The 25,866-nt window shown below is 35.2% G+C and overlaps 4 protein-coding genes across 4 annotated transcripts; 2 read left to right on the top strand and 2 right to left on the bottom strand.

Moving 5' to 3' along the window:
• Nucleotides 1-4,502: 4,502 nt before the first annotated feature.
• LOC148770330 (protein REBELOTE-like) lies at nt 4,503-9,995 on the bottom strand. The gene is made up of 13 exons (XM_088820111.1): nt 9,605-9,995; nt 8,950-9,010; nt 8,404-8,512; nt 8,270-8,321; nt 8,031-8,125; nt 7,565-7,633; nt 6,913-7,416; nt 6,396-6,698; nt 5,980-6,312; nt 5,665-5,871; nt 5,461-5,550; nt 5,283-5,380; nt 4,503-4,855 (listed from the first exon to the last, which is right to left on the bottom strand). The coding sequence occupies exons 1-13, from the start codon at nt 9,708-9,710 to the stop codon at nt 4,711-4,713; spliced, it is 2,172 nt and encodes a 723-aa protein (XP_088676237.1). The 5' UTR covers nt 9,711-9,995; the 3' UTR covers nt 4,503-4,710.
• A 2,393-nt stretch (nt 9,996-12,388) lies between these two features.
• LOC105955544 (double-stranded RNA-binding protein 2) lies at nt 12,389-17,037 on the top strand. The gene is made up of 3 exons (XM_012979286.2): nt 12,389-12,965; nt 14,836-15,055; nt 15,991-17,037. The coding sequence occupies exons 1-3, from the start codon at nt 12,720-12,722 to the stop codon at nt 16,809-16,811; spliced, it is 1,287 nt and encodes a 428-aa protein (XP_012834740.1). The 5' UTR covers nt 12,389-12,719; the 3' UTR covers nt 16,812-17,037.
• Nucleotides 17,038-17,397: 360 nt separating this feature from the next.
• LOC105955545 (mRNA-decapping enzyme subunit 2) lies at nt 17,398-19,988 on the bottom strand. Its single transcript, XM_012979287.2, has 8 exons — nt 19,816-19,988; nt 19,225-19,376; nt 18,979-19,106; nt 18,789-18,884; nt 18,546-18,698; nt 18,336-18,439; nt 18,166-18,233; nt 17,398-17,854 (listed from the first exon to the last, which is right to left on the bottom strand). Exons 1-8 carry the CDS (start codon nt 19,908-19,910, stop codon nt 17,646-17,648), a joined length of 1,005 nt encoding a protein of 334 aa, XP_012834741.1. The 5' UTR covers nt 19,911-19,988; the 3' UTR covers nt 17,398-17,645.
• Nucleotides 19,989-23,528: 3,540 nt separating this feature from the next.
• LOC105955546 (GCN5-related N-acetyltransferase 4, chloroplastic) lies at nt 23,529-25,501 on the top strand. The gene is made up of 3 exons (XM_012979288.2): nt 23,529-23,886; nt 24,205-24,601; nt 24,999-25,501. The coding sequence occupies exons 1-3, from the start codon at nt 23,703-23,705 to the stop codon at nt 25,267-25,269; spliced, it is 852 nt and encodes a 283-aa protein (XP_012834742.2). The 5' UTR covers nt 23,529-23,702; the 3' UTR covers nt 25,270-25,501.
• The last annotated feature ends 365 nt before the right edge of the window (nt 25,502-25,866 follow it).

The raw sequence follows: 25,866 nt of genomic DNA, 5'->3' as shown, positions 1-25,866 counted from the left end.
AAGGTAATTTCACTTCAATTTTTTTTTAAATATATTTATTTACTAAAACATTTAAAATATAATATTACACTCAACAAACTTATCAGCTCAATATTCAAACAGCTTAAATGCTTAATGCATGATGCAAATTAACTCATCGTGGGTCTATTATTATATTCAAACACTTAATTGTGTAACATCAAACTAATTAATGAAATCTGCATGAGAGATTATCTAATTAAATACTAATACTTTTGTAGCCATAAACTAATATTTCCCTATTTTATTTAGGGTTAATATTCGAGATACCCCTCAAACTAAACCTAATTAGATGTAAGACACAACCTTAAATTGAACATTTTAACTAAATCCTTATGTTCAAACAAAATTTGATCCACATCCTTTTATTTTGTTTTAACCCGAAAATACCCTTAATATAACTAATTAAAACTTAGGTTTCTCTCTCTTCTCTCATTTCTCCTTTTCTCGTTCTCTCTTTTTCCGCCTCCCTACCACGGTTTTCTCTCTTCGTTTTTCAACCGTCCCACCCCTCTCTCTTTCTATAGTGTCGACTTGTTCGGAACGGGGCTGAAGAGGAAACAGTTTCATACCAAGACGAGTACCAGATCGAATTTGGAATTCGAGGGGGCAGTTTTTGTTGGCAAGAATGATGGGCGGGGGGAGGATGACGCGGAACGTGGAGAAGAGAAGACTCACTTTGCCATCGGATGAATCTGATACGACAGATCTGTTATTTTTTTTTTTTTTTTTTTATGTTTCTTTTAGTAGATCTGTTTTTAATGTTTTGAAAAGGAGAACAACAGATCTGCAACCAACGGTGGCGCGGCAATTCTGGAAAAGCTTTGTTCGGCGGCGCGGCTGTCCTCGACTCGCCTAGGTCTGGTGCGGAAGGGGCAATTTCATCACTGTTTGTGCGTCTTGTTATGGAGCAGCAGGGAAGGGTTGCTAATTCGACATCGTTGATCTGCTTGTTGCACGTTTTCGACGGCGACTAGGGCTGGTTGTGAATTCATGGTACGTGTGTGTCTAATTTTTACGAGGCGATGACGGCTCAACGGTGGTCGGTCTTTGTCTGCTGGCGGCGCTCGGGTTTAAAACGGTGAAATTAGAATTTTCAAAATGTCTACGGTAGTCTACAGGGTTTGACGGCGTTGTGAATCAAAAGATCGGAGTTAAGGTTCAAGAGGGCGTATCTGGATGACTATAGTTGTCTACGGATTACTACAAGTGACTATGGGTTACTCCGGATTACTACAAGTAACTATGGGTTGCTATGGATGAAAGTGATATACATATATTAAGAGTGTGCTATGAAGTTAGATACATGACTCAGATAACTATAAACGATTACGTAACTATGGGTTACTATATTGTGATTCATATTCTGCATTTATCGATAAAAATCAACTAAATAGTTGTTAAGAATATACAAAGAAAATTAAAAAAAATATGAAAATATTAATTTTCAATATTATATCAGATAAATAAAAAAATACGAAAAATAAAAAAAATTGAAAATGTTAAATGTAAAATAAAAAATGATAAATGCAATTTAAATATTACTTGGTGCAAATTTCATTTTTTGTATAGGAGGGCATTTTCGGAATGAAATTTATAAAGGATGTGAAGCAAAAGTTTAGTTTGACTTGTCATTTAGTTCAAATAAGCTTTGTCACTAGGGACCTATATCTTAAGGCCCCTTTTATTTATCATTATATCATAACCACCCCACGCGGGGAAATTAAATGCTCATACATCTTTTAATATAAAGATGACAATGAAAAGGCATTGGAAAATTTTGAATTAAATATAATACTTCTATTCAATTTAAAAAAAAAAAAAAATACGATTTACATTCTCGTATAATTTACAAACAACAACTATCTTCTCCCTTCCACTAGAGATGGGCAGTGGTTGTCATACAGAGTCAGCCTAATACGATTTACATTCTCGTATAATCTACAAGTTATTATATGAGTGTAGATTTATCCAGTGGACCGGTACAATTATATAGTTGGTTGCGGTTATTATTTTAACCAAAAAAAAATATCTTCTCCTTTTTTCTTCTTTGTTTATTCATGTATATCTAGAAGAAAGGCAAAAGCCATCAACCAATAGGTCCAATTGCTTTGTAACTAGTATTAGTCAAATATACATCAATCTTTTTCTAAGTCCCAATCTTTGCTTCCCACAAAAAACCCATTTTTGTGTGTATACATATAAATATCCACCAATCACACCCTCCAAAATTAAATTCCCACTTGAAACTTCATCAATAACACAAATCCAACAACTCTTTAATTAGTAGCCAATTTGCCATAATAATAACCACCAAAATGCTAGTTATAGAGCCACATTACTTAGAAGAAAACCTTCACTCAAAACACATAATGGAGGACACAAAATCAGATGAAGCATATGAAACACTCTCCTTTAGTGATCTTCCATTGTATGGTGATCAAAGCTTTGAAGAATATTGGGAGGAAGAAGAACAAGATTTGTCCACTGAATCACAAGGCTCTAGCTCCATTTCCTCCTCCTCCGAGCACGACGACTATTTCGAGTTCTTCAGCCAAGAACTCCGCCCTTCCGACGCCACTTTCCCACCGGAAAACATCATCTTCTGCGGAAAGCTTATACCTAGTTACAAACAACCAAACACCTCCCTAGAAGAAGATCCATCACTGGAGAGCATGAAGCAAACGAACATCAAGAAATCGGGCGTGTATAAATGGCTCAACAAACAAGTTGATGCGAAAAGTAGAGTTGTTAAGCGCAAGTATGAAAAAGAATATGATGATTTTCCGGTTCAGAAGATGTCTATACTGACATCTTCTTCATCGGGGAAAGCGAGGTGGTACTTGTTCTTGTTTGGGATTTCGAGATTTTCGTCTCGAGTGGAGTTGAGTGATATCAAGATCAGACAGAGGAGCAGCCGCCGCCACGGCTCCGCTGCATCGCCACCATCACCGCCATTTAGATTTCAAAACCACCATCACGAAGGTGGAGGTGGAAACAAAGACTCGGGGCTGTGGGGCCTGATCAAGGTGCTGAGCTGTGGTGGGAACCACCATCCAAACGCTATGGTTGTATCTTCGATAGGCTGCGAGAGGCGTCGTAGATAGATAGATAGATATATAGATACGGATGCATTGTATTGTTCCTCCATTTTACTATCAATGTCATGATTGTTGTTGCATAGTTTTTTTCTTTTTTTTTTCTTCAGATTATTAGACATAAGATTGATGAAATTCATTGGATTTGTTTTGACTGCACTTTACAACAGTTGATGCCTATAGTTTTTACAATTTCTCATCAGCATTGCCTTTGAAAAAGAAATGGAAAAAAAAAAGACACAGCTAAGTGTCAAGGTGATTTCTTCTCCCACTTGCACATAATTTTACAAAATTTCTAAATTAGGACTAGAATATTTTTTTGAGAATTGTTCTGTAATTCTCTAGATATTGATTGTACACGTACGATCGATTAGATTTTGACCGTTCATTAGGACATGTCCTCACTATAAATAGGGATCTTGTTCGTCGGTACATACTTGTGCATTTTCGATATTATGTTCATCATCAGCATACTTGGCAATTTAGTATATTGGTGTTGATTGATTCTTGATCATAAGATATCATGAAATATCACAAGATAGGTAATCATCAGCATTTTTGGCAATTTAGTATATTGATAATTTAGTATATTGGTGTTGATTGCTTCTTGATCATAAGATATCATGAAATATCATAAGATAGGGCAATTTAGTATATTGGTGTTGATTGGCTAATGTCTTGTTTTTGAAGTTCTTTTTGTCTTGTTTGATTTGAGAACATGTTTGTACACCTACTTGTTCAACACTATACTTCGATTCTGCCCTCCTAAAAGGAACATGAGCTCTAACAATTCCGTCGCCGTCTACCAAAACGACTGGAAATGTTTCAAAAAAAGTAGGCATACGACGTGGATACATCAGTTCTAGCAATTCCGTCGCCGTCTACCAAAACGACTGGAAATGTTTCAAAAAAAGTAGGCATACGACGTGGATTTTAAAAGAACAATTGGTTCTTGGAACTTGTTTGAGAAGATAAAAGAATTTTAAAAGAACAACTGGTTCTAGCTAAATACTAAGAGATTTTAAAAGAGATTTTAAAAGATACTTGTTTGAGAAGATAAAAGAACAAGCTAAAATACTAAGAGATTTTAAAAGATACTTGTTTGAGAAGATAAAAGAACAAGCTAAAATACTAAGAGATTTTAAAAGATTAATTGGTTCTTGGAACTAACAAGAACAATTGGTTCTTGGAACTTGTTTGAGAAGATAAAAGAACAAGCTAAAATAGAACTTGTTGGTGTTGACCTAGCTAAAATAAGCTAAAATACTAAAATATTGGTGTTGACCTAGCTAAAATACTAACCGGTGAAATATTATAAATGACAGTAATGAAGTTGTTTAAACAAGTAGAACTTCAAATCAAAATCAAATAAATTAGACCAACTTCTAATCAAAATTGATATGCCCTCACATAAATATGTCTATAGTATGGTGTACTCACGTCAAAAATACAAATTTGATATACAACAAATAATATTTCGCACGAACATAATCTAATGAAGAAAAAAACTGTCAATTCTAAACGCAAGTATTTCTAATTCCAAAAAATATAGAAAAAGATTCAATTCTTTGAAAACCATCGATCTTGTAGGTAATTATTGAGCTTGAAGAGCTCTTCTCCTCCGCTTAGTATCCATGACTCCATTTTCAAACGCAACTCCATTTTGGTGATCCTCCGCACCAACAGGTTTTCTTTTTGGCTCTACTCTATTTCTCTTCAAATTTCGTTGTTCTGGCAAACTGCAATAACATTGAACAATTGCTAAAACTAGCTTATTCGGATAAAATATTAAAGTGCGGCCAGTATAATTACACAGTGAATACCAAAAAAAAACAAGTTGAAGAACTATTGAAACATTTAAAAATCAAAAAATAGGGAGAGGGATACTAATTAGTTTAAAGTAATAATGAACTGATTGTATCCACACAAAAAGAATTAAAATTAAATTGATTTATCCATTCTCTATGTTTTGGGGGCTGTTATCATTTTAAGACAACAACTATTTATCCAGGTATATAAATAAATAAAATAAAAAACTATTTTCTTCAAAAGAATAAAGCAATTGGAGATATATAAACTATTACGAAATGGTGAGAAATTATGTTATCCTATCGATCAAATCAATAAAACGGTGATTAAGATAACTACTGTTAGATGTAACCGTACCTTATATCTCCACATTTCTGCAATTTCCTTTCCGCAGCTTTGTCCAGGATACTTTTGTAATATTGAGTAAATGAAGCATTGGTACTGGACTTCTCGAGCTGTACAAATATTTAACCATTACATTACGTCAAAAATTATATCCAATAATTTACTGAAATACGATTCGTGGGAAACAAACCTGAAGAAAAGAATCCGCAGATTCGTGTTCATGTGGGGAGAAAGAAACCTCGTCTCTTTTTCTCTGCACAAAGTCAACATTCTGCTCCACCTGCCGTTACAGAAGGTAAGCACTCCCAGCAATTAGACACTTTTACATGCAAATAGACTCGTTTGAAAAGCCATAAGTTGCATTACATATAGAGTGCAAGTAAGAAACGAATACCTGATCAATCAAACGCTTCAACATACGACGCAAGTTTTCTTTAGTTGCGGCCTCGTGAATCTTTCTCAATCGGATTAGCGGAATAGTAGCTAGGTCGGGAAATGAAATATGGTAGCTCCACTGAGCAAAGTGCAGGCACAGATGCTCAACAGCCGACTGAAAGCATATGTCTTGGAAGATTCTAGATTTTAGATATTGTTTGGGCAACTGCAACACCATTCACAATGACAGACAACGAATGTTAACACGCGCAATAAATCCAGAAAAAAGAAACGAGATTTTTTTTTTTTTTTTTTTTTTTTTGTGTATCCGAACCTTCAAGACCGATCCAATATTGAAGGCATTTTGAGCTCTTTTCCCCTCCTTGACAACTTTATACTCCAAAATATCGAGCACTAACGGAGCGAGTGGAATATAATCTCCACTGGAAATTGAAAGACTATTGAGCCACTCAATGCACTTGAGTCGTAAAGGGAAATATCTTGGACCAGAAAACATATTAGCGAGACCGACGATAAGTTGAATAGCCATAAAGAACAAATACTGAAGATCTTTATTATCATGGTCACGTATGTTTGCTGATATGAACCTAACCCACAGATCGATGCAGTTAATGTATTCCCAACTGCATATCTTTTTAATAGCTTCCTGTCAAAAGAACGTTGTTCAATATTCTTGATCATTGATTATATTCGAATAGTTCGATGAAATGATCGAAGTGGAAATAGTACCTTCTTCTTTGTTTGGAAGCCGCAGATCAGTATCTTTGAAAATCGAGTCATGGATTCAACGGATTTGAGAGATGATTTTTTCACGTTTACAGAGAATAACTCGACGACGCAGTCCCTCAAAAACTGCATATGTTTGATGTCAGCAATTTCTGTTACTCTAGACCGGGAAATAAAGGCGACAAAGGTTTTTGATAGGCAGGTGTCGTAGTATTTGGAACCAAACATAGTAGCAAAATCCCTTATGACGAGAAACGAAGCTGATGATAATATTGGTCCACCTGTCGCCCACAAATGCACAGCTGCCTGTTTTAAAAAAATTGAAGTGACGGAAATAGGTGAGAATAAAATAATATAAAAAATTAATTGCGTTTGATTTACAAATTGAGCTTTTCAGTCTTCGTACTATTTCTCAGTAGACCCGTAATATATCTGAATTATCTTCTTAAGGAATTGAATATTAGCAAATTGGAGCTAAAAGAAAAAAACGTTGTACACGAAATCTTCGAATATAGGTTACCTTAATTAGTGGCTGTACTAGTGATGGGAAGGCGTCGAAGAAAGTCAAAGATGCTCTGAGCCTCGTCATTGAAAAAGTCAAAATGTCCGAGTCAGTAACTTGATTCAACAGAAACATCGTACTTCTCAGAAACGACTTGACTAGCGGTTTCAAACTTTTCCATTTCGAGGTTCTTTTCAGTTCTGTTAGCGTCTCTTTTTTGCTCTTCGAAGATGACATCTGTAACAGGCCTCGAAATACATCATCTGCATTGGAGAGCGTGAAAAGCAGAATATTGCAAAAGGATTGACTGTTCTCAATCATATGGCCGATTGATTCGGTTCCATAGTGACAAGCTGCACGGTAAGCATTTAGCAGACTAATGAGGGCTGACTGGTTATTGTCTTCTTTGACCATCTGACACCATGCGTTGATGACATCATCAGTCAAGAGTTTCGGTTTGTGTTTGATGCTGTCGTCTTCGCCTTGTGCCTCTTGATCGCTCAAGTCACCTTCATCTGAATACTGTTGGAAAAAGAACAGACACGAAAAAATAGTGTTATCTCCAGAAAAGGATAGATATCACTGGACATAGATTAAAAGCTCAAATTTAACCTTCGGTTGGATGCTATTATGATTAAAAGAAAAAATGCATAGTGAATAGATATCTTACCGCCTCGTCATCTTGAAACGATTCAGCACTGTTCTTGAAACTTTCTAAGAACTTGCTGAATTCTGGATCCTGAATTTCTCAAGAAAAAAAAAACTTTTATTAACAACTTCAAAAGATAAAGAACTTAAGACACAGAAATTACAGAACGCAGCAACGGAAGGGTATTTTTGACTAATTTGCTCTAATGGGTATCTTGCGATATTCCAATACCCGGAGATCTTTATTCAAGAAGTAACAGAGTTAGGTATTTTATTTAGATACAAAGCGAGGTGCATGCACACGCATAGAAACACTAGTCACATATGCATACACATATGTATGTATATGTATTATCGGTTGTGAAATTATGTCATTCTCTGCATGCCTATATATGACCATGCAACCACGGGAATAATCATCTTGTTGTCCAATAAGTATAAATCAATTAATAAAAGGTATCTATAAAAACAAATTGGAAAAAAGTCACCTTCTTTTTCAACTTATCCAATTTCTTCTTCGCAGTGGAAAGATCGGCATGAATTTTCTTATTCTGAGTTGAATAGGTAGTAGTAGCAATTTCATCTGCACGAATATTAAAAAAAAAATTAATGATGCTAATCCAACAATAGAAGTCATGGTAAACAAGTTGAAAAAATGCAACGCAAGATAGGGACGTAAAAAAAAAAAAGGGTCACAACAATTCAAATTATCCATCGAAAAAGCTACCTTCTAGAGTTTTCGCAGTCTCACTTTCCCCAACAATCGGGAAGCTCGAATCCTGAATAGAGATTTTAAATCAATATCCAAAAATAAAACATACTGAAATGGAAAAATCAAGAATCGAGTGGGGGAATTAAAACCTCTGAAAGATAACCATCACTATCTGACGCATCCACAACCTCGTCCTTGTCGTTTTCAATGAACACAACATCAAGAGCAGTGTTTTCAACGCTCTCGTATTCAGTGCTCCTGAGAGAGAAAAGAAAATGGCGATATGCTCAATCAAAAGTATTATAAGAGCATATTCCAATAAGCATTATATAGCACTAATGTTGAAGTGTGTATGTTGATGCAAACGTAAGAATGCGTAGATAGACTCGAATTTTGAAAACCATGGAAATTTGCCGCAGTGAACAAACACAGCTTAAAAACTGTAATTTGTGATGTTCGTTTGTTCTTGCTAGTATCTTCTTTCGTGGTTGTTAATCACAGTAGCTTATTCACACTCCACAGCCATCAATAAAACTTAGAATATCGTACATATATATATATATATATATATATATATATATATATATATATATATATATATATATATATATATATATATATATATATATATATATATATATATCAGTCTCTGAAAAAAAGACCGAACGACTACAACATGAATTCACCTTTTTTACCTTCCATTAGAAATCACGGCTGACTTATCCACTTTTTCCTCGATCCCTTTTTGTCCATTTTCTGCAGCCGAAAAACAAAGAAATTATAAATCATTACATCTTCTTGAGCTAAAGGGTGAACCAAAAAACAAAAAAATCAACACTCACAGACAGCTGAAACTCAAAAATCCGTTAAGTTATATGTTTCGTATAAACAATACTGCAAGTCTGTAACAAAATTCGGCAATCTCATGGCATATCTGCCATGTAAACATCTAATTCCTACCCATTTTCAATTCCGAAACGCATAACATAAATTAAGGCCTCGTTTGGTTGTCAAGATAAGATTAGGCAGGATAAGATTGAATAATCTAATGAAACTCAATTGGATTATTGTCTAGAAGGCAGGATAAACCATGATAACATCATATTTGCGGGTCGACCCGACAAGTTATCGAGGATACCAAACATCAAACAAAGTCTAATTATTTAGTTAATAATGGCTAATCTCCCAAACCAAACAAGGCCTAAGTGAACAGTGTACTGATAAGTTCTTAATAAACATCAAGTCGATTACTTTTTTCTACCAGCACATCAACATACAGCAATTGAAGATAAATAACAAACGAATCTACAAAAGAATCAATTAAAAAAAAAAAGCAGAATAATTGCTTACTGGGGCCTCTTTTTTTGAATGTAGGCTTAGTTTTTCGGCGCGTCCTCAGCACGGACTGAAGATGCTTCTTCGCAAATTTCCTCGCCTTCTTCCCTAGCTTCCCCATGCTCGTTTTTTCGCTGCTGTTGCGGAGTTGTGAAAACCGGAAAAGGGGGTTTAACTAGGGTTCAACCCTTGAACCAACTTGTACTCTTAAAAGTTTATGTTGGGTATTTCTATAAAAATGATAAACAAAAAGGTTTATGTGTGAATAAGTGATAAGTTAGGGTCCTTTTGGCAATTTTATTTTAGGGTTTCTTGAAATAGCCACGTTACGTTTTTTGTTTTCTTTTTTTTTTTTCTTGAGAAAAAACAGCCAAATAAAGTTGAAATATTAATTTTAATTTATTTAATTGTAGTGTTATAAACTATTTAAAATAAATATATGAAATTCGAATAATGTATCGTTTTAAGGATCGCCGAAAATGTAAATAAATATAGCATATTATGAATAAGTATTTTTATTACTCACCTAACGGCATTTTTGTAATTTTTTCATTAAATCAAACTTATTACAATTCTTGTAAAGGTGAATTACGGTCAGTCCCTGAGGTAAGATCGCATTACGAAAATATCCTTCATGTTTGAGTAATTACATATATCCCTTTAATAGGGTGTTTTTTTTTTTTTTTAAAGAAAAAAAAAAAACCTCTTTTCTTTTTTTTGATAAATTTGACGTTTAAGGGTGAACATGTAAAAAATATACAGTTGAGAGAGTTTGTTGTAATTATCCAAACAAAATGAATTTTTTCGTAATCTGACCTTACCTCAAACGGAAGGTCGTGAGTTGCCATTCTTTTAACTATCGAAAAACAATTTTATTACTTCGAGCTAAGTTTTTTTTCCTTTCTTAATGACATTAGCTTTGAGCAAAACTTTTGACATATCGTATCAAATGAATTCTTATGAAAATTAAATACTATTAATCTCTTGTCGATGGTAAAATAAAGAATAGTTAATTTAGTAATTGGATATTTGATATTTAATTAGTTTAATTTTTTTGGGCTGATCAATTACATTAAGGCCTTCTAAGAGGCCCAATTATATGAATGAACTTTATGAAAGCCCAAATTAATTCATTATATATGTCAAGGCCCTACACAATATTAGCATACGCCTAAAAAGAAAGTAAAAAAAAAACAATTACACATCATCCCTTAAGTTTAAAACGATTTCATATTTGGTCCGCATATTCACAAAAAAATACATTTAGTCCATCGCCAACACTTTTGGTCATTTTCGCCAATCTTCCGTTAGTAATAACGGAATTAAGCTTGTTCATGTCACTACTTTAACTAACGAACCAACGTTAAATTGAAGAAATAATAAAAATGTTAAATTATTGAAACCTTAGGGACTAAATATGAAATCAGTGCAAACTTGAAGCATGAAAACTTTAATTTTCGCGCTATTTAGTTGTCTAACTTTTTTCATATAATTAAATTTCACAGACAATAAAATTACGTATAACCAAATCTATATTAAATTAAATTAGGACCTTATTTTTTTCTTCATGCTAGTTGACCATCCTATGATTAATTTATTTATTTTAATAAAAATATGAAGATTTGTATACAGTTAAACCTCTATAAATTAATATAGTCGGGACTGACAAAATACTATTAATTTAACGAAATATTAAATTATCGAGCTAATAATTTAGTACGTTTTTACCGAGTCGGGATAGTAAGAAATTATTATTTAAACGAGGTTATTAATTTATCGAGGTTCTACTGTATTATTATTACATAAGTTATGATGATGGGCTATGTGGAAATAGAAGAAAAGTGTTAATAAAGACAATTAATGATTACAAAGTGTGGTTTATTATTACATGAGCACTTGTGTAAAATATATTTATGTTACCTATAAATGCAAACATCAATTTAAGCACATTTAAACCCCACTTTCCTTCTCCAAACCTACTCATTAAATTCTCCATGCCACTTTCCCATGCACTCTACCCCACCCTACTCCACCCACCACTCAATTTTGATTGGTCAACAAATCTATATAAATACTCATTAAACTAGGATTAGTGCTTAATTATGAACTCAATCTACAGTTAAATCTCTATAAATTATAGTCGGAATTAAAAAATTCTATTAATTTATCGAATTGAAATTTTAGCACGTTGTCGACGAGTCGGAACCAGAAAAAAAATATTATTTAAACAAAATTATTAATTTATTGAGGTTCAACTGTATACTCAAATTCTATTATAAAAATATAAAACCAACATCTTTTTAATAACATATAAATATTATATACTCGAAATGTGTATGCGCAAAGTGAAATTTTATAAATTTTATTGCGATTCGGGTATACAAAGCTTGCTTGACGAGAATGACATGAAAAAAAAAATGCAGAATGAAATTACACTCGATGAAATATACCACTGTGTATATTTATAAGCATATAAATCAATATCATAAATAGAATATATGATTATAAATCATAATTGGTAGTATGTTAATCAACTAACGTAGTAAACCAAATTTTATATGTTCATAATTATATAGTTCAAATATAATTTTCTAAAAATGGATGATTTTGAAAGTAGAGTATAATTTTTCCATTAAATTCTACAAATCCGAGTAAGGTATTTTTACAGTGACTAAATCTAACCGTGGAACTGATTGTATTGTAAGATTCCCACCATTGTGTCTGTACTCCTCTCTCTCTCTCTCTCTCTCTCTCTCTCTCTCTCTCTCTCTCTATCATAAGTTGTATTTAAAGCGAAACTATTACTGCACAGCAAAAAAAATTACAAAAAGTCCTCTCTCCTCTCTCTCTCTCTCTAAAACCTTTTTCTCTCTCTAAACAAGCTCACCGAAAAACTCAGCCTGTATTTCGAGAAATGCGACCAAAAACCCTAATGAAAAACCAGAAAACACTGATTAAAAGCCTCTCCGATCTCAATTGGAGTCTCGTTTGAGCCAATGATCTGATACATTTTCGCAAATACAAGAGCGCATCGATACAAAATTTGTGAAAATTTAGTGCTGTTACTTTAATTTTAATTCAATTTTTTTTTTTGGTTTTTTTTTTTTTTGGATTTTTGGTCGGTGTGAAGATGTACAAGAACCAGCTTCAGGAGCTGGCGCAGCGGAGCTGCTTCAATCTGCCGTCGTACATGTGCATCAGAGAAGGTCCCGATCACGCGCCGAGGTTCAAGGCCGCCGTTAATTTTAACGGCGAGTCGTTTGAGAGCCCTAGCTTCTGTTCGACGCTCCGTCAGGCTGAACACTCTGCTGCTGAGGTGGCACTCAATGCACTCGCTAACCGCGGCCCTTCTAACTCACTCGCCGCCAGAATTCTGGTATATTTTATTTGTCCTTTTGAACTTTTAATTATGTTTGTTATATTTTTGGGAAAAAAAGAAAAAAGAAAAGACATCTCATAATTTTCATTTCTTGTTTAACATTATAATTATTCATTGCATGGAGTGGGATTCCTTCATGGTGTTCTATGTTATTGGATTATTTGTGAATGGGAATTGCAAGAAAAAAAAAAATTGGAGATAAGGATTGACAGTTAGTATGTAGCCTTGTGTTACGATGAACAGCTGTGGAGTTAATTACGAGCGTCTTTTTATTAATAAATGTGCGGGTGAGCTATTAGGTGGAATTAAGAGAAAATGGAATAATAACTATAAATGCTGACTTGTTTGCTTATGTTTTAGACGAATCCGAGGATGAATTGGACTTTTATTGTGAGCGGTGCGAGTTTTCACATTTGTTTTGTGAGAGAATTAGTCCGTCTTGAGCATGTTTATATTAGGGCTATGGACATCATAAGTAGAAAGTTATTGTTTCAATTCTTGAAGTAATCTATTTATCCTCTTTTTTTATTACCTAATGCGCTTAATTGATGTAGGATTAGCTCTTATATAATAAACCAATGGTTTTAGTAATAATATGTGAAGATTTGTTTGCCTCGAGAATTTAATGCTTTAGGTAAGTCTATACGGAGACGTGTCGCGTTTTGCCGAATCACGTTTTCCATGGCCTTTTGGTAGCACCGTAAGCATTTTGTCTACTTCTCAATGTAGACGACAGTTTTCGGCTTAGAATTGGCTGATGACAGCCAATGAATTTAAATGGAAGCCTTGGAACCGTTTGAAATTTATTGGTCCCTTTTTTGTCGGCCAGAAGCCAGCACACTGTTTTCGTGTTTTACATATCAGCATTTGCATGAAAAAAATGTTTTGCTTTTACTCATACAGTGGGCCCATATAACGCAATGCATCCGTTACTAATACAGGTAGGATCTAGCTTTTTGTGTAAAACGAATTGAGTAATTTAAATGACGCAGCCTATCCCTTTTCACATCTTCTTAACTCGTGTAGGATGTTTGGGCTTGAGTTTATCCAAGGTCGGTTTCAATTCAGTTGAGTTTTTAAGTGAATCCAATGGGCTCGAGTCTAAACAAGCGTGGTTTCAATGAAGTCGATTTTTTAAGTAAATCCAACTGCATTATAGTTCAATAAAAACATTAAATGTAAATTAGATTTCAGCTTTCAATTTTTTTCCCCCCATATGATGCTTCTGTTCTTGAAAAGTCGGAACTTTCTAAATTCTTCTGCCATTCCATTAACCACCTAAATCACTCATAAAGTCATAATCATGGAATTCTTAACAAGATTATAATCTTAGGCCAACATGCTAAAATTACGTACTTAAAAAAAACACAAGCCTTATCACCAAACCCTGGACTAGGTCAAATGACCAATTACTCTGAGATCAAGTGAGCTAACTTTTTACGAGTTGATGCTTTCGAATCACTAACAAGATGGAGTGCTACATGGCCAACCAAACTTGAGAGAGCGCTGGAGTAGGAAAAACCGAGAATTTATTATCATTATGTCTTATGATTATTATGACTATTTTCTAAGTTCGACTTAATAATAGTCCATTTATTGCAAAATTTACACACAAATGCAATAGTTCACACACTCTTATCGCCTGATGGCTTTGATATTAGAGAAGATAATGAGCCAATTTGTATCACAATATGAATTGACATAGCTAATCTACAAATTATAGACAAATCTTAATTGTGATCTGATATTCGGAAACAAAACTGCCGTGTATTTCTGTTTTAAAAAAAAACCGAAAATCATGTTATACTCTTTCATTTTAATTTGACTTCTAGCTAATGCTGCTATTGTGCTGAACCGTGTACTACAGGACGAGACAGGCGTATATAAGAACCTCTTGCAGGAGGTGTCACAAAGAGTGGGAGCATCTTTGCCTGCTTATACAACTTTCAGAACTGGTCTAGGACACCTTCCAGTATTTACCGGTACTGTAGAGTTGGCAGGCGTTATATTTACTGGCGAGCCAGCTAAGAACAAGAAGCAAGCAGAAAAGAATGCGGCCATGGCAGCTTGGTTATCTCTCAAATCATGTAAGTGATCCATGTTTCAGTAATCTAGATATGGTTTCAGGGGTGTACCAGATATTTCATCTTTCATTCTTTCGTTGTGAATGTTGTTATTCCATAATAAATGTCAGTACGAGTCAAAATACTACCTGCAAAAAAAGTATATTTTAGGAGCAGAAACTGGACAGGAAAAAATATGATAGAATGGAGTTTCGTAAAACAGAAGAAAAATAAACTCACTTTGTCAATTAGGCCAAAAAAAGACTGATCCGTAAGAACTCAACGTGTCCTTTCCCAAAAGAAAAGTTGTTCTTGATTTTCTTGAAATCATTTCAAAGTCGGTTAAAATATGTAGAACATGCGTGCCGCTTTTACATTCCTATCATCCTTCTACCTTTTTTTCAAATTTCATGAATTAATAGAAGAAAATGATTTCAATCAAGCAAGTACTAAGCTTTTGTGAGTCTGTGGGGTGTGTGTGTGTGTGTGTGTGTGTTTGTGTTTGTGTGTGTGTGTGTGTGTGTGTGTGTGTGTGATGTAGTATCTATGCCAGTGGGATGTGTTCAGAAAGTGTTCAATTCTATGGGAACCATTATTGTAAAATTATGTGCGCAACTAATTCAATTAACTGTAATGCCGGTCCATGTTAATTGCTTTGATGATAAATTGATATAGCTCTAATTTCATTTTGCTATTTATTGGAATTTAATGGCAAACTGCATAATTTGATTTATAAAAGCTCCTAATTACGCAATGTTTCTCAAATTCATGGCATAGTTAGCTTTTCAGCCAATGGGAATGCCTCATTACATTTTTCTTTCCCTCTCTATCTAAGATATTACTACCTTTATTCAAATCTCTAGATTCCTTAAAGATTTGCTATGTCAAAAATTAACTTATTTTTGCATTTTCTAAAGCTCTAATACTCGATACTCTTGTGCATTTTCTTCTCTCTCCAGTAATGCAGCAAACTGAAACTCCATATGAAAAGACACACAAGGATGAGCAGGAGCACGTCTCTGTAGCTCGTGCTCTGCAGAAGTATATAATAAAGGCAAGATTAGCAAGACTGTCTTTCCCAATAAACTTCCCCACACTAAACCCAAGGCCACCGTCAATCTCCCACCAGTCTCCCGCCACATCATCGAAAATCCTCCCCTTGATATGCCCCAAAACAGCTTACCGCAACAGGCCCGTTACACCACTAAACAGCAACGGCCCCACATTCCAAAGGCCCGTTATAACAACTCAAAGCCAGCAGCACTCATCATTGATGGACAGCAGCTTCAATCTCCGGCCACATAAATTCCCCGGAGCAGGAGCGGCGGCACCACCCTACATTCCGGTCCGCCACTGCAACCCACACAGCAGAATCGCCGCACCGGTGACTGTACGGAATATGATTCCCGTTTTCTCCGCACCACCACTTCCTCCGCCACCACCACAGGCGGCACTAGTGATGATGCCGTTGGTGCCGCCAGCACCGGCTATTGCACCGCCAGTGTGTGTGAGGCACTCCGTTCCTGCATTTGCTGCTCCTGTTCGGATGAAGGAGCGAACAACGGGAAATGTAGTAGTTAAAATCGAGGATCCAAGAATTTCGAAATCCCCAACGGTTGAAGTAGAGAAGCCACCTGTTTCTCTACCCTCGTCTGAAGTGGTCCCCACAGTTCAAGCTGAGGCTACAGTTTCTGAGGTTAGTACTCCACCTGCAAGTTCACAAGCATCTGCTGAAGAGACTTCGGCGGAGATTGAAGGCTTAAAAGATCTGAAGATATGATAATATCGAACCGTTTGAATGGCATGAACTGCAGTCAGTTTCTTCAGTGCGACTGGCTTGTGTAGGTTTCGATTTTCCTTTTATTTATTTTTTTTACCTTTTTTCTTATTTTTATTTTTGGTTAATGTGTTTTTGTTTGTTGTGGGAGAACTAAACTAAACTGTCTTAAAAGAGTTAAAACTTCTTAATAGTTTCTGAGTACTTCGGTCCCTCAGAAACCGTAAAATCTCGTATGATGTGTTTTTTTAGCAACTTAGCTGCTGCGAATTAATTCACATGCTTGGTGCGTTAGGGGAGAGGTGTATTAGAGGGAGAGCATTTTAGAAGATCATATAATCGTTTGTTAATTTTTCGTTAATCTATTATGGTGGTGTTTGCAAAAGTTGTTGAAAGTGATTCTAAGCTTTTTTCAGCTCAGGTCATCTTGAAGTGTTTGTAGTATCAGTTTTTAAGCTTCCACTTCTCGTAAAATAAGCCACTTTTAAGCTAAAACGTAAAAAGCACTCATATAGCAACTTCTCATAAAATAAGTTGTTTAAAATTGACTTTTCACGGAGTTTCAGTAACTTAATTCATAATCACCAACTTATTTATGATGGATTTAAACTTCCATTTCGATTCGGTCCTTCAAAATTTTACTGTGAAACCCAATCACAATCATTACGATTTTACGAAGAGCGATAAATAATCCTAACTACCAAGTAATTAGTAGAGAGTAGAAAAAAACGATAAACCAAATCACCCTATACAGCAAGTCAGCTACTACAACTAAAAAGGAGTTGCAGATAAATATTAAGGTACACAAAAAAAAAAAAAGATGCTATGGCAAACAGCCTAAGTAGAGAAAGCAGCATCCACTGCTTGGAAAATGGGAGCCGTATCGAACCGGAAGTTTCTGAAGCTCCTGCCAGCAGATACTGCATATGAAGGTGCAGATGGTTCGGACTGATGATGAACCTCCACCACAGCTTTAATCGGCTGGCTCTCTGTCGTTGTCGAGCTTCCACTCAATGAACTATTTTTTACCTTCCACACACTAAGTCCTGCAACATGGAGATCAGATTTAGTCACAATCAAAACTCGAATCAAGAAAGAAAGAAAAAAAAAACATCTTTTTTTTTTAATATATTTTATTTATTGAGTAAACTAGATTCTTGAATCAAGAAAACCCGTCCTTCAATCCAGATGCACTCTTAAATTATCCGTGTTTCAGACACAGAACACAATTAACGAATCTAATAGCAGATATGATATTAGTCCAAAGAAACTTCTTCCACTGTCCAAACGGAGCTTAAATATGACTGAACGCAACACGTATAAACAAATCATAAAACAGGGTTTGAGCAAAGCCGACCTTTAAGAGGTTTATCAAATCTAGGCGCCACTGGTGGAGGATGCACGGATATCCACGACTTCAGTGATCTGCAAAATAGTGCCAACCTCCTTTCAGAGAGAGAGAAGAGAGAATTTCGGAAATGTAAAGAAATATAAATGCCATATATATATATATATATATATACTCACGCTAAAAACGGGGCAACCATGTAGAGCTTCAGTCCGGTGACCCCACGAGATATAACATCGTCATTTGCAGGATGAAGTTCATCAAGCCTGTGCCACGCAATTTCCTGCATTAAAAAGATACCTCTAATATCACATAATTCTGCCGAAATCAATAAGCCAATAAAAACAGAGGAAACCAAATCTTGTTTAACAGAGGGAAAAACGACGTACGCTAATCTCTTTTTTAGTTTGGGGGGCAAACGACGTGCCCTCTTTCACACCAGCAACTATGTACAATCTCACTCTCTGCTGTCCGAACGTCATTTCTATGTAGTCGTCTTTGCTCAGAAGTTTCGATACATCAAAACCCGTTTCCTCTAAAACCTGTATCTCATAAAAATAATCAATTTCTTATCACCATTGAATTAAAATTAAATTAAATTATTGAAAATATTATTTGACGAGTTTGCATACTTCTCTGATAGCACAATTGTGATCTTCCTCGTCTTTGCTCTTTTTCCCACGGGGAAAGCTCCAACTCGTCCCTTTCCATCCCTTCACTAGTATACACTGCAGACGAGAACAACAAACAAAAAAAAATTCTTAAAAAAAATTATCCACATAATAACAAGTTATAGCAGTAATTATGTAAAAAAGAACTCACCCTTTCGTACGTTTCGTCCAGTATAATAGCCCCTGTAACCGGAACTCTTACTTTGTAAGAAGTGAAGTCTTTAAATATGTCGTCTATATGAGCAACATACGGTTTTAAAACATCGCAGTTATTGAACACTGTAACTCATTAAGGAGAACCGGAATTGAATCGAATCAACGGATATAAAAATCGGAGTACATAGTACGTAATAAAACAATTCAAGTTTAAAACGAATCGAATCAATTTGAAGGATACGTAACGAAGTGAATTCCTTCAAAGTTAAAGACTTCAAAGACGGATTCTTTTCGACCGAGTTATCTTCGTAGAACCAATGCGCGTACTCCACAAGAAACAAAATCCTCTCGAACGACTGTTGGTCTTCCTTGGGCACATTTAGCACAAAACGACTGCAATTACAATATCGAAAAGTAAGATCATAATAAAAGCAAAGTCATAATCTGCAACAGAAGCAAGATAATTTAACGGAGAGCTAAAAGCAAAATTAGCTAAATTGAAAAAAATAAATAGGGGAAGGACTAAACAACAATATTGAACAAAAATACCTAAACCCCCAAAAATTGAACAAAAATACCTAAACCCACAAGAAATTGAACGAAAAATTGAAACTTCCTCACTAATCTGAATGAATCGAGCATTGAATTACATAGTAGAAGTGCAATCCCTAAATTTATACACATACGCATGTATGTGTGTATATATATATATATATATATATATATATATATATATATATATATATATATATATATATATATATATATATATATATATATATATATATATATATATATATATATATATATATATATGTATATACACACTTGCCTGCAGAGATCGTCGAGGAGTTCTTGAGGAGGAAGGGCGTTCTTGGAAGCAGCGCTTGTAGATCGGTTTATTCCACCGGTCATCCTTTCTTTCATCAACGCCCTTCTTCTTCGATTCACTGTTTTCTTCTTCAAAAAATATATCTCTCTGAAAAATAATAATATTCGATTAAAACAATAATTCAAGTCGGGTTTTGATTGAGGTATGTTGAATCCACTCAACCCGACCCGCATAAATTGGTTTGTACGGGTCAAATTTTGTACCGCATGAAATAAATTTATGTAGCACTTTATTGATTAATAATTCATTAATATTGGTTAATTTGAAAATTAGAACGAAAAAAATTATTCTAAATATTCATTCGATAAACACCTATATTAGGAAATGCATAATTAATATGGGATATGTAATTTTTGGAAATATTTTTAAAAGTGAAATTAGATAAAAAAAAAAAAAAAAATCAAAATCTCATATATATTCTAATAAATATGGATCCCAAAAATATAGGAAAAATTCTAAAAATATTGCTAATTGGTAACAAGGCATTGTTATGTGTAAATAACATTTAACCCCCTGTTGTTTTACTTTTGTGCACATGACCCCCTTTAGTTTTAATATAAGCACCTGAACCCCTTTTAGTTTCAATGTTGTGCAAATGACCCCTTTTGCAGTTATAATATAAGCACATAACCCCGCCTATGGTGTTCCACTTGGTAAATAATCATGTTCATCGGGAGATGAAATTTTTGAAACTACAAGGGGGTTATGTGCTAATATTAAAATATAAAGGGCTCATATGTAATATTGAATTTGTGAAAGGTGGTTAGTTTGAGAAGCAAAAGGTCGGAATCAGACACACACTTTTTTGTCTTCTTCTTCGCTTCACCTTAATAAAAACAAATTTCAAGAAAAAATAAATAAATAAATTCAATAAAGAATCTGTGTTTATTACATTGTTTTTCAACACAAATTGATAAGGGACGTCAAATTGGATTCGAGTTGCAAAATAACTATTTAATTCGGAGAAGAGTTATTAATGGGCATTGGTGGAAATATCGAAAGAAATTATGGAAAAGTAAGGGTTTTCGAAAAACTCAAATTGTATTTGAGTACGAAACGAACTCTATCTCAAGTGAAACGGCGCAAGGAACAAAACTCATGAGCAAAGCTCATGAATCATGTCAAATTTCAGCAATCCAACGTCGTTTAGACTCCCAAAAGTTCGTTTTTGCTATTTTAGGTAAGTTTTAGAAAATTAATATCAAATCATAGAAAAATCGTATTAGGATTCCGTAAATTGGGTTGTTCCCAAAATTACGAGATCTACTAGAATCAGACTCTACCTTGTTTTTTTCCGTTTTTGGTAATTTTTATTATTTTCTTAGTTTAATTAGGGTTTTCAGTTTTTTTAGTATAAATAGTTGCCTTAGGACTTTATTTTAGGAGATTTTCGAATTTTAATAAAATATTTAGAGTTTTCTCTATTTTTCTGGTGGATTCCAGAGTTTTCGGTGGATTCCGAATGTTATTTTGTTCTATAGGATTAATTCGTAGAAATTAATTCTTTACCGTGCTTCCGTCCTGCGTCAGTTGGCATCAGTAGCGAGGTTTTTCCTGGTTAGATGGCGAAAGGTGCAAGATATGGAGACAACAACTACGTTGGCGATGACCGCGGGGTTGAGAAACTGCAAAATCTGCGGTTGGTGCGCGAGGGATTTGCCCTTGACAACAACAACAGAAGGACTGAATCTAACACGATGATTGCCGACGGTGTAGCCCGAGGTGCATATGTTAGACACAATTATCATGGACCTGTTCAACTTCAATCAAGGTATGAAGACTATTCAAAGGGAAGCGGCAACTCTGATTTTGAAGAAAATCCGCCTATAAAGAGGCAAAAGGATCGTGATAAATATCGGGTAAGAGCTGAAATTCCTTCTTTTAGTGGAAATTTTCTTGAAGTTGAGGATTTTATCGATTGGGTGTCAGAAGTTGAAAATTATTTTGAATTGATGGGTATTTTGCCGAATAAGATGGTAAAATTGGTTAGGTGTGAGTTAAAGGGTTGTGCAGCCGCATGGTGGGATGAAATACAGAGGAAGAGAGCTAGACAAGAAAAATTTCCAATCCAATCATGGAGGAGGATGAGAAAAATGTTGATGGATCGTTTTTTACCCCTAGGTTATGAGCAACGTCTATTTCAACTATATCGTAATTGTTCGCAAGGGAGTAGATCTGTTAACAAGTATACTGCTGAGTTTATGAGACTAGCAAACTTAAATAACCTGCAAGAATCCGAAAGTATGGAAATTTCAAGGTACTTGCAAGGATTGAATATTTCAATCCGTCTTAGGATGGGGTGGCGCGCATTCGACTCCCTTGAAGAGGCTGAAGAGTTTGCATGGAGCGAGGAATATTATCAGAAGCGAAATAGTTCTTCTAGAAAAATCAAAGATGTTCCACCCGTTGCCAAAGTTAAGGAGGTACAAGATACTTCATTCGTTATTCAAGCACCCAGTTTGGTGGAGGATCATGGCGTACGAGTTAACGAAGTTGAAGACGAAATTGTTGATGCAAAAGTTAAAATTAGCGTAGCTATGATTAACGATGACATTAACGAAATCAAGGTGAAAGTCGGTGAAGTTGAAGGGAGAGTCAACGAGGTTGAAGAGAGCATCAACAAAGTCGAAGAGAGCGTCAACGGGATAGAAGAGAACTTTAGCAAGGTTGAAGAGAGAGTCGATGAGTTTCGAGAGGGTGTTAAAAATAAATTTGAGGAAGAATTTGAAGTTGTAAAATTTGTTCAAGAAGAGGAAGGTGCACGTGAAGAGAAGGAACAAGTGGATTGCGTTGAGGTATGTGATCTAATTGTAGATAATGTTTGCTGTGAAGTTTCTGCATCGGCGAAATTGTTGGAGCCATTGAGATTTTCGATTAAGAAGCCAATTTTTCCAACGCCTCGTTTGGATGACGATTTTGAAAGCGAGATTTTTGTGCCGGGAATATTGGTGGAGCACTTGAAGTTGTTTGCAAAGAAATATGCATCGCTATATTTTGATCATAGCTCGAGGTCGAGCTCTTTTGAAGAAGAGGAGATTGATAAGGGACGTCAAATTGGATTCGAGTTGCAAAATAACTATTTAATTCGGAGAAGAGTTATTAATGGGCATTGGTGGAAATATCGAAAGAAATTATGGAAAAGTAAGGGTTTTCGAAAAACTCAAATTGTATTTGAGTACGAAACGAACTCTATCTCAAGTGAAACGGCGCAAGGAACAAAACTCATGAGCAAAGCTCATGAATCACGTCAAATTTCAGCAATCCAACGTCGTTTAGACTCCCAAAAGTTCGTTTTTGCTATTTTAGGTAAGTTTTAGAAAATTAATATCAAATCATAGAAAAATCGTATTAGGATTCCGTAAATTGGGTTGTTCCCAAAATTACGAGATCTACTAGAATCAGACTCTACCTTGTTTTTTTCCATTTTTGGTAATTTTTATTATTTTCTTAGTTTAATTAGGGTTTTCAGTTTTTTTAGTATAAATAGTTGCCTTAGGACTTTATTTTAGGAGATTTTCGAATTTTAATAAAATATTTAGAGTTTTCTCTATTTTTCTGGTGGATTCCAGAGTTTTCGGTGGATTCCGAATGTTATTTTGTTCTATAGGATTAATTCGTAGAAATTAATTCTTTACCGTGCTTCCGTCCTGCGTCACAAATCATCCCAGACAAAAAGAAAAAAAAAACACATCAAAACCCCAGAATCAGAAATAAAATCAAGTGTTCTTCTTTCTCCATCTCTTTTCTCCATCATCTGTTGGAGAGAGAGAGAGAGAGAGAGAGAGAGAGAGAGAGAGGGTTGCAATTGCAGTTGCAATTGGTGAGAGATGGCGATGATTTCTTTGGGAAGGGCATCACCGATGGCAACAGTTGTGAATAGAATCATCACCCACAGCAACCTCAATTTCAATAATACCCAAATCAAGAATCAACCTTTTTCATCAGTTCCCACGTGCGACTTCTCTCAATTCCCCACGTGCGGCTTCTCTCTCTCACCTCCCCACACACCAGGTATGAGTTCCTACTTCCTATTCCTCTTTTCTTTGTGTATGTGTGTGTGTGTGTGTGTGTGTGTCTGAGTGTGTGTTTGTGTGGTGGGTGGTGGTGATCTTTGCTGAATCTTTGCTAAGTAGTTATGTGCTGGTTATATTGTGAAGTGATGATCTATATAACCAATTACAAATGGGCTACTTCGATTGATTTATTTTCGTAAAAGTCCGAATGATCTTTATAACTCTTCGAATCTACTAACTCGAGCTTTCCGTAATCGGTGAAAATCGTCCATATTTGAAGTGTGTAATCGAAAAATAATTTTATTTTGTTTTATAGGGGTTTGTAGAGCAAGTCAAGTGGCTGAATTATTCCCGACGACATCACCGGAAATTGTCGTTCGAGAGGCGAGGATAGAGGACTGCTGGGAAGTAGCCGAAACACACTGCAGTTCTTTCTTTCCGGAATATTCTTTTCCTCTCGATTTTGTGTTCAGAATCGACAGGCTTATTGGAATGCTCTTTGGATTTTCGATACCAAAGGGATGCAAAAGAACTTGCCTAGTTGCTGTAACTGGAAATTCCGGTCAAGATTCGATCTTTTTATGGAACGATGATTTCAAAATCGGAGGTTTCGATGGAAAGTTGAGTCTCGGAAAAGGGTGTATAGCTGGAATATTGACTGTCGATACTGTCGCTGATTTTCTTCCCAGAAAAGGTCCTCTTCGACTGAGAAGGTAATGTTCGAGTGTTCTTTTTATCCATGAATTTTGGGATGGAACATCGGAATGGAATTCCCAAATTTGAAATAAATTTGTTTGTTTCGGTTTTCAATTATTTTGAACTTTTTTGGATAGGAGTCGCCGAGTCGGAATTATTTATAAAATCCCGATATCCGTTCCGATTTTATTTTCGAAACTAATTCCATCCCCCCCCCCCCCCCCCCCCCCCCTGAAAATTACGCGTATAATATTAATAATGTCATGTGTTTTAGACTACAGGCGAATTTTGTAGATTACGATCATTCAGATTCCCGAAAAGTTGTATTATTATTATTATTATTATTATTTTTTTCCGATTTTCTTTTCCTTTTTCGAAATTTGTTAATTACGATCTTCCTTTTTTTGTGGACAGGACAGGAATAGCGTACATATCAAACGTTGCCGTACGAGGAATACACCGTAGAAAGGGAGTTGCAAAGAGGCTAATAGCTAAAGCCGAGGCAAAGGCTAAATTATGGGGGTGTCGAGCGGTTGCATTGCATTGTGACGTAAATAACCCTGGTGCAACTGAGCTGTACTATAGCCAGGGCTTCAAATGCATTCAAGTTCCACAAGGTGCAAATTGGCCTCAGCCCAAGATTTCACCCGATATGGAGTTTAATTTCATGATGAAGCTTCTTTAATTCTCTCGACGAGTCTTCGGGGGTAATTTAGGAATTTGAAAATACTCGAACGAACGACACGTAAATTTGGAAAAAAAAAAAAGTTAATATGGATGTAGCTTTGTACATATTTGGAGATGGTTAGTGTGTGTAATTATTGTGTTTGTAATTGTGATGTTTGTATAATTGTACAATTTGGTTTGCCACTTGGTGTGATGTGATTAGTCGAAAAGCTAGCGATTTCTTCGTTTAAGTTATGAGTTTTTCTATTCATCTTCGTAAGCATTATTTACTTGGTGAAAGTAGAAGCATTGTATGCTAAATTTCGGTTGCGTATTTGATGTTCGATTTGGGTTTTGACATAAATTTAACGTCGAGGTTTGATAAATTTGTAAGCTTGACTTGGTCTATGTGTTAGTCGATCGGCTATAACATGGCGGTGTAATTGTAACCAAATTAACTACTTTTTTAATTTTCAGTATTGTGAAACAGCACCGTTTGAAGTTATAAAAGGCGTGTGCGCGTTTCTCTTATTACTGCAACTTTAATATAAATCTCGAAGTAGACGACGCCGTTTGATTAACTTCTGAATTGGTCCACCAGCTCAATGTAGAGGAA

This window comes from Erythranthe guttata, chromosome 6 (assembly GCF_056151865.1).
Source record: "Erythranthe guttata isolate IM_541 chromosome 6, IM_541, whole genome shotgun sequence".
In the NCBI taxonomy this organism is placed as follows: Eukaryota; Viridiplantae; Streptophyta; class Magnoliopsida; order Lamiales; family Phrymaceae; genus Erythranthe; species Erythranthe guttata.
Note: the sequence above shows the minus strand (reverse complement) of the source record. Positions and strands in the feature narration are given on the sequence as shown.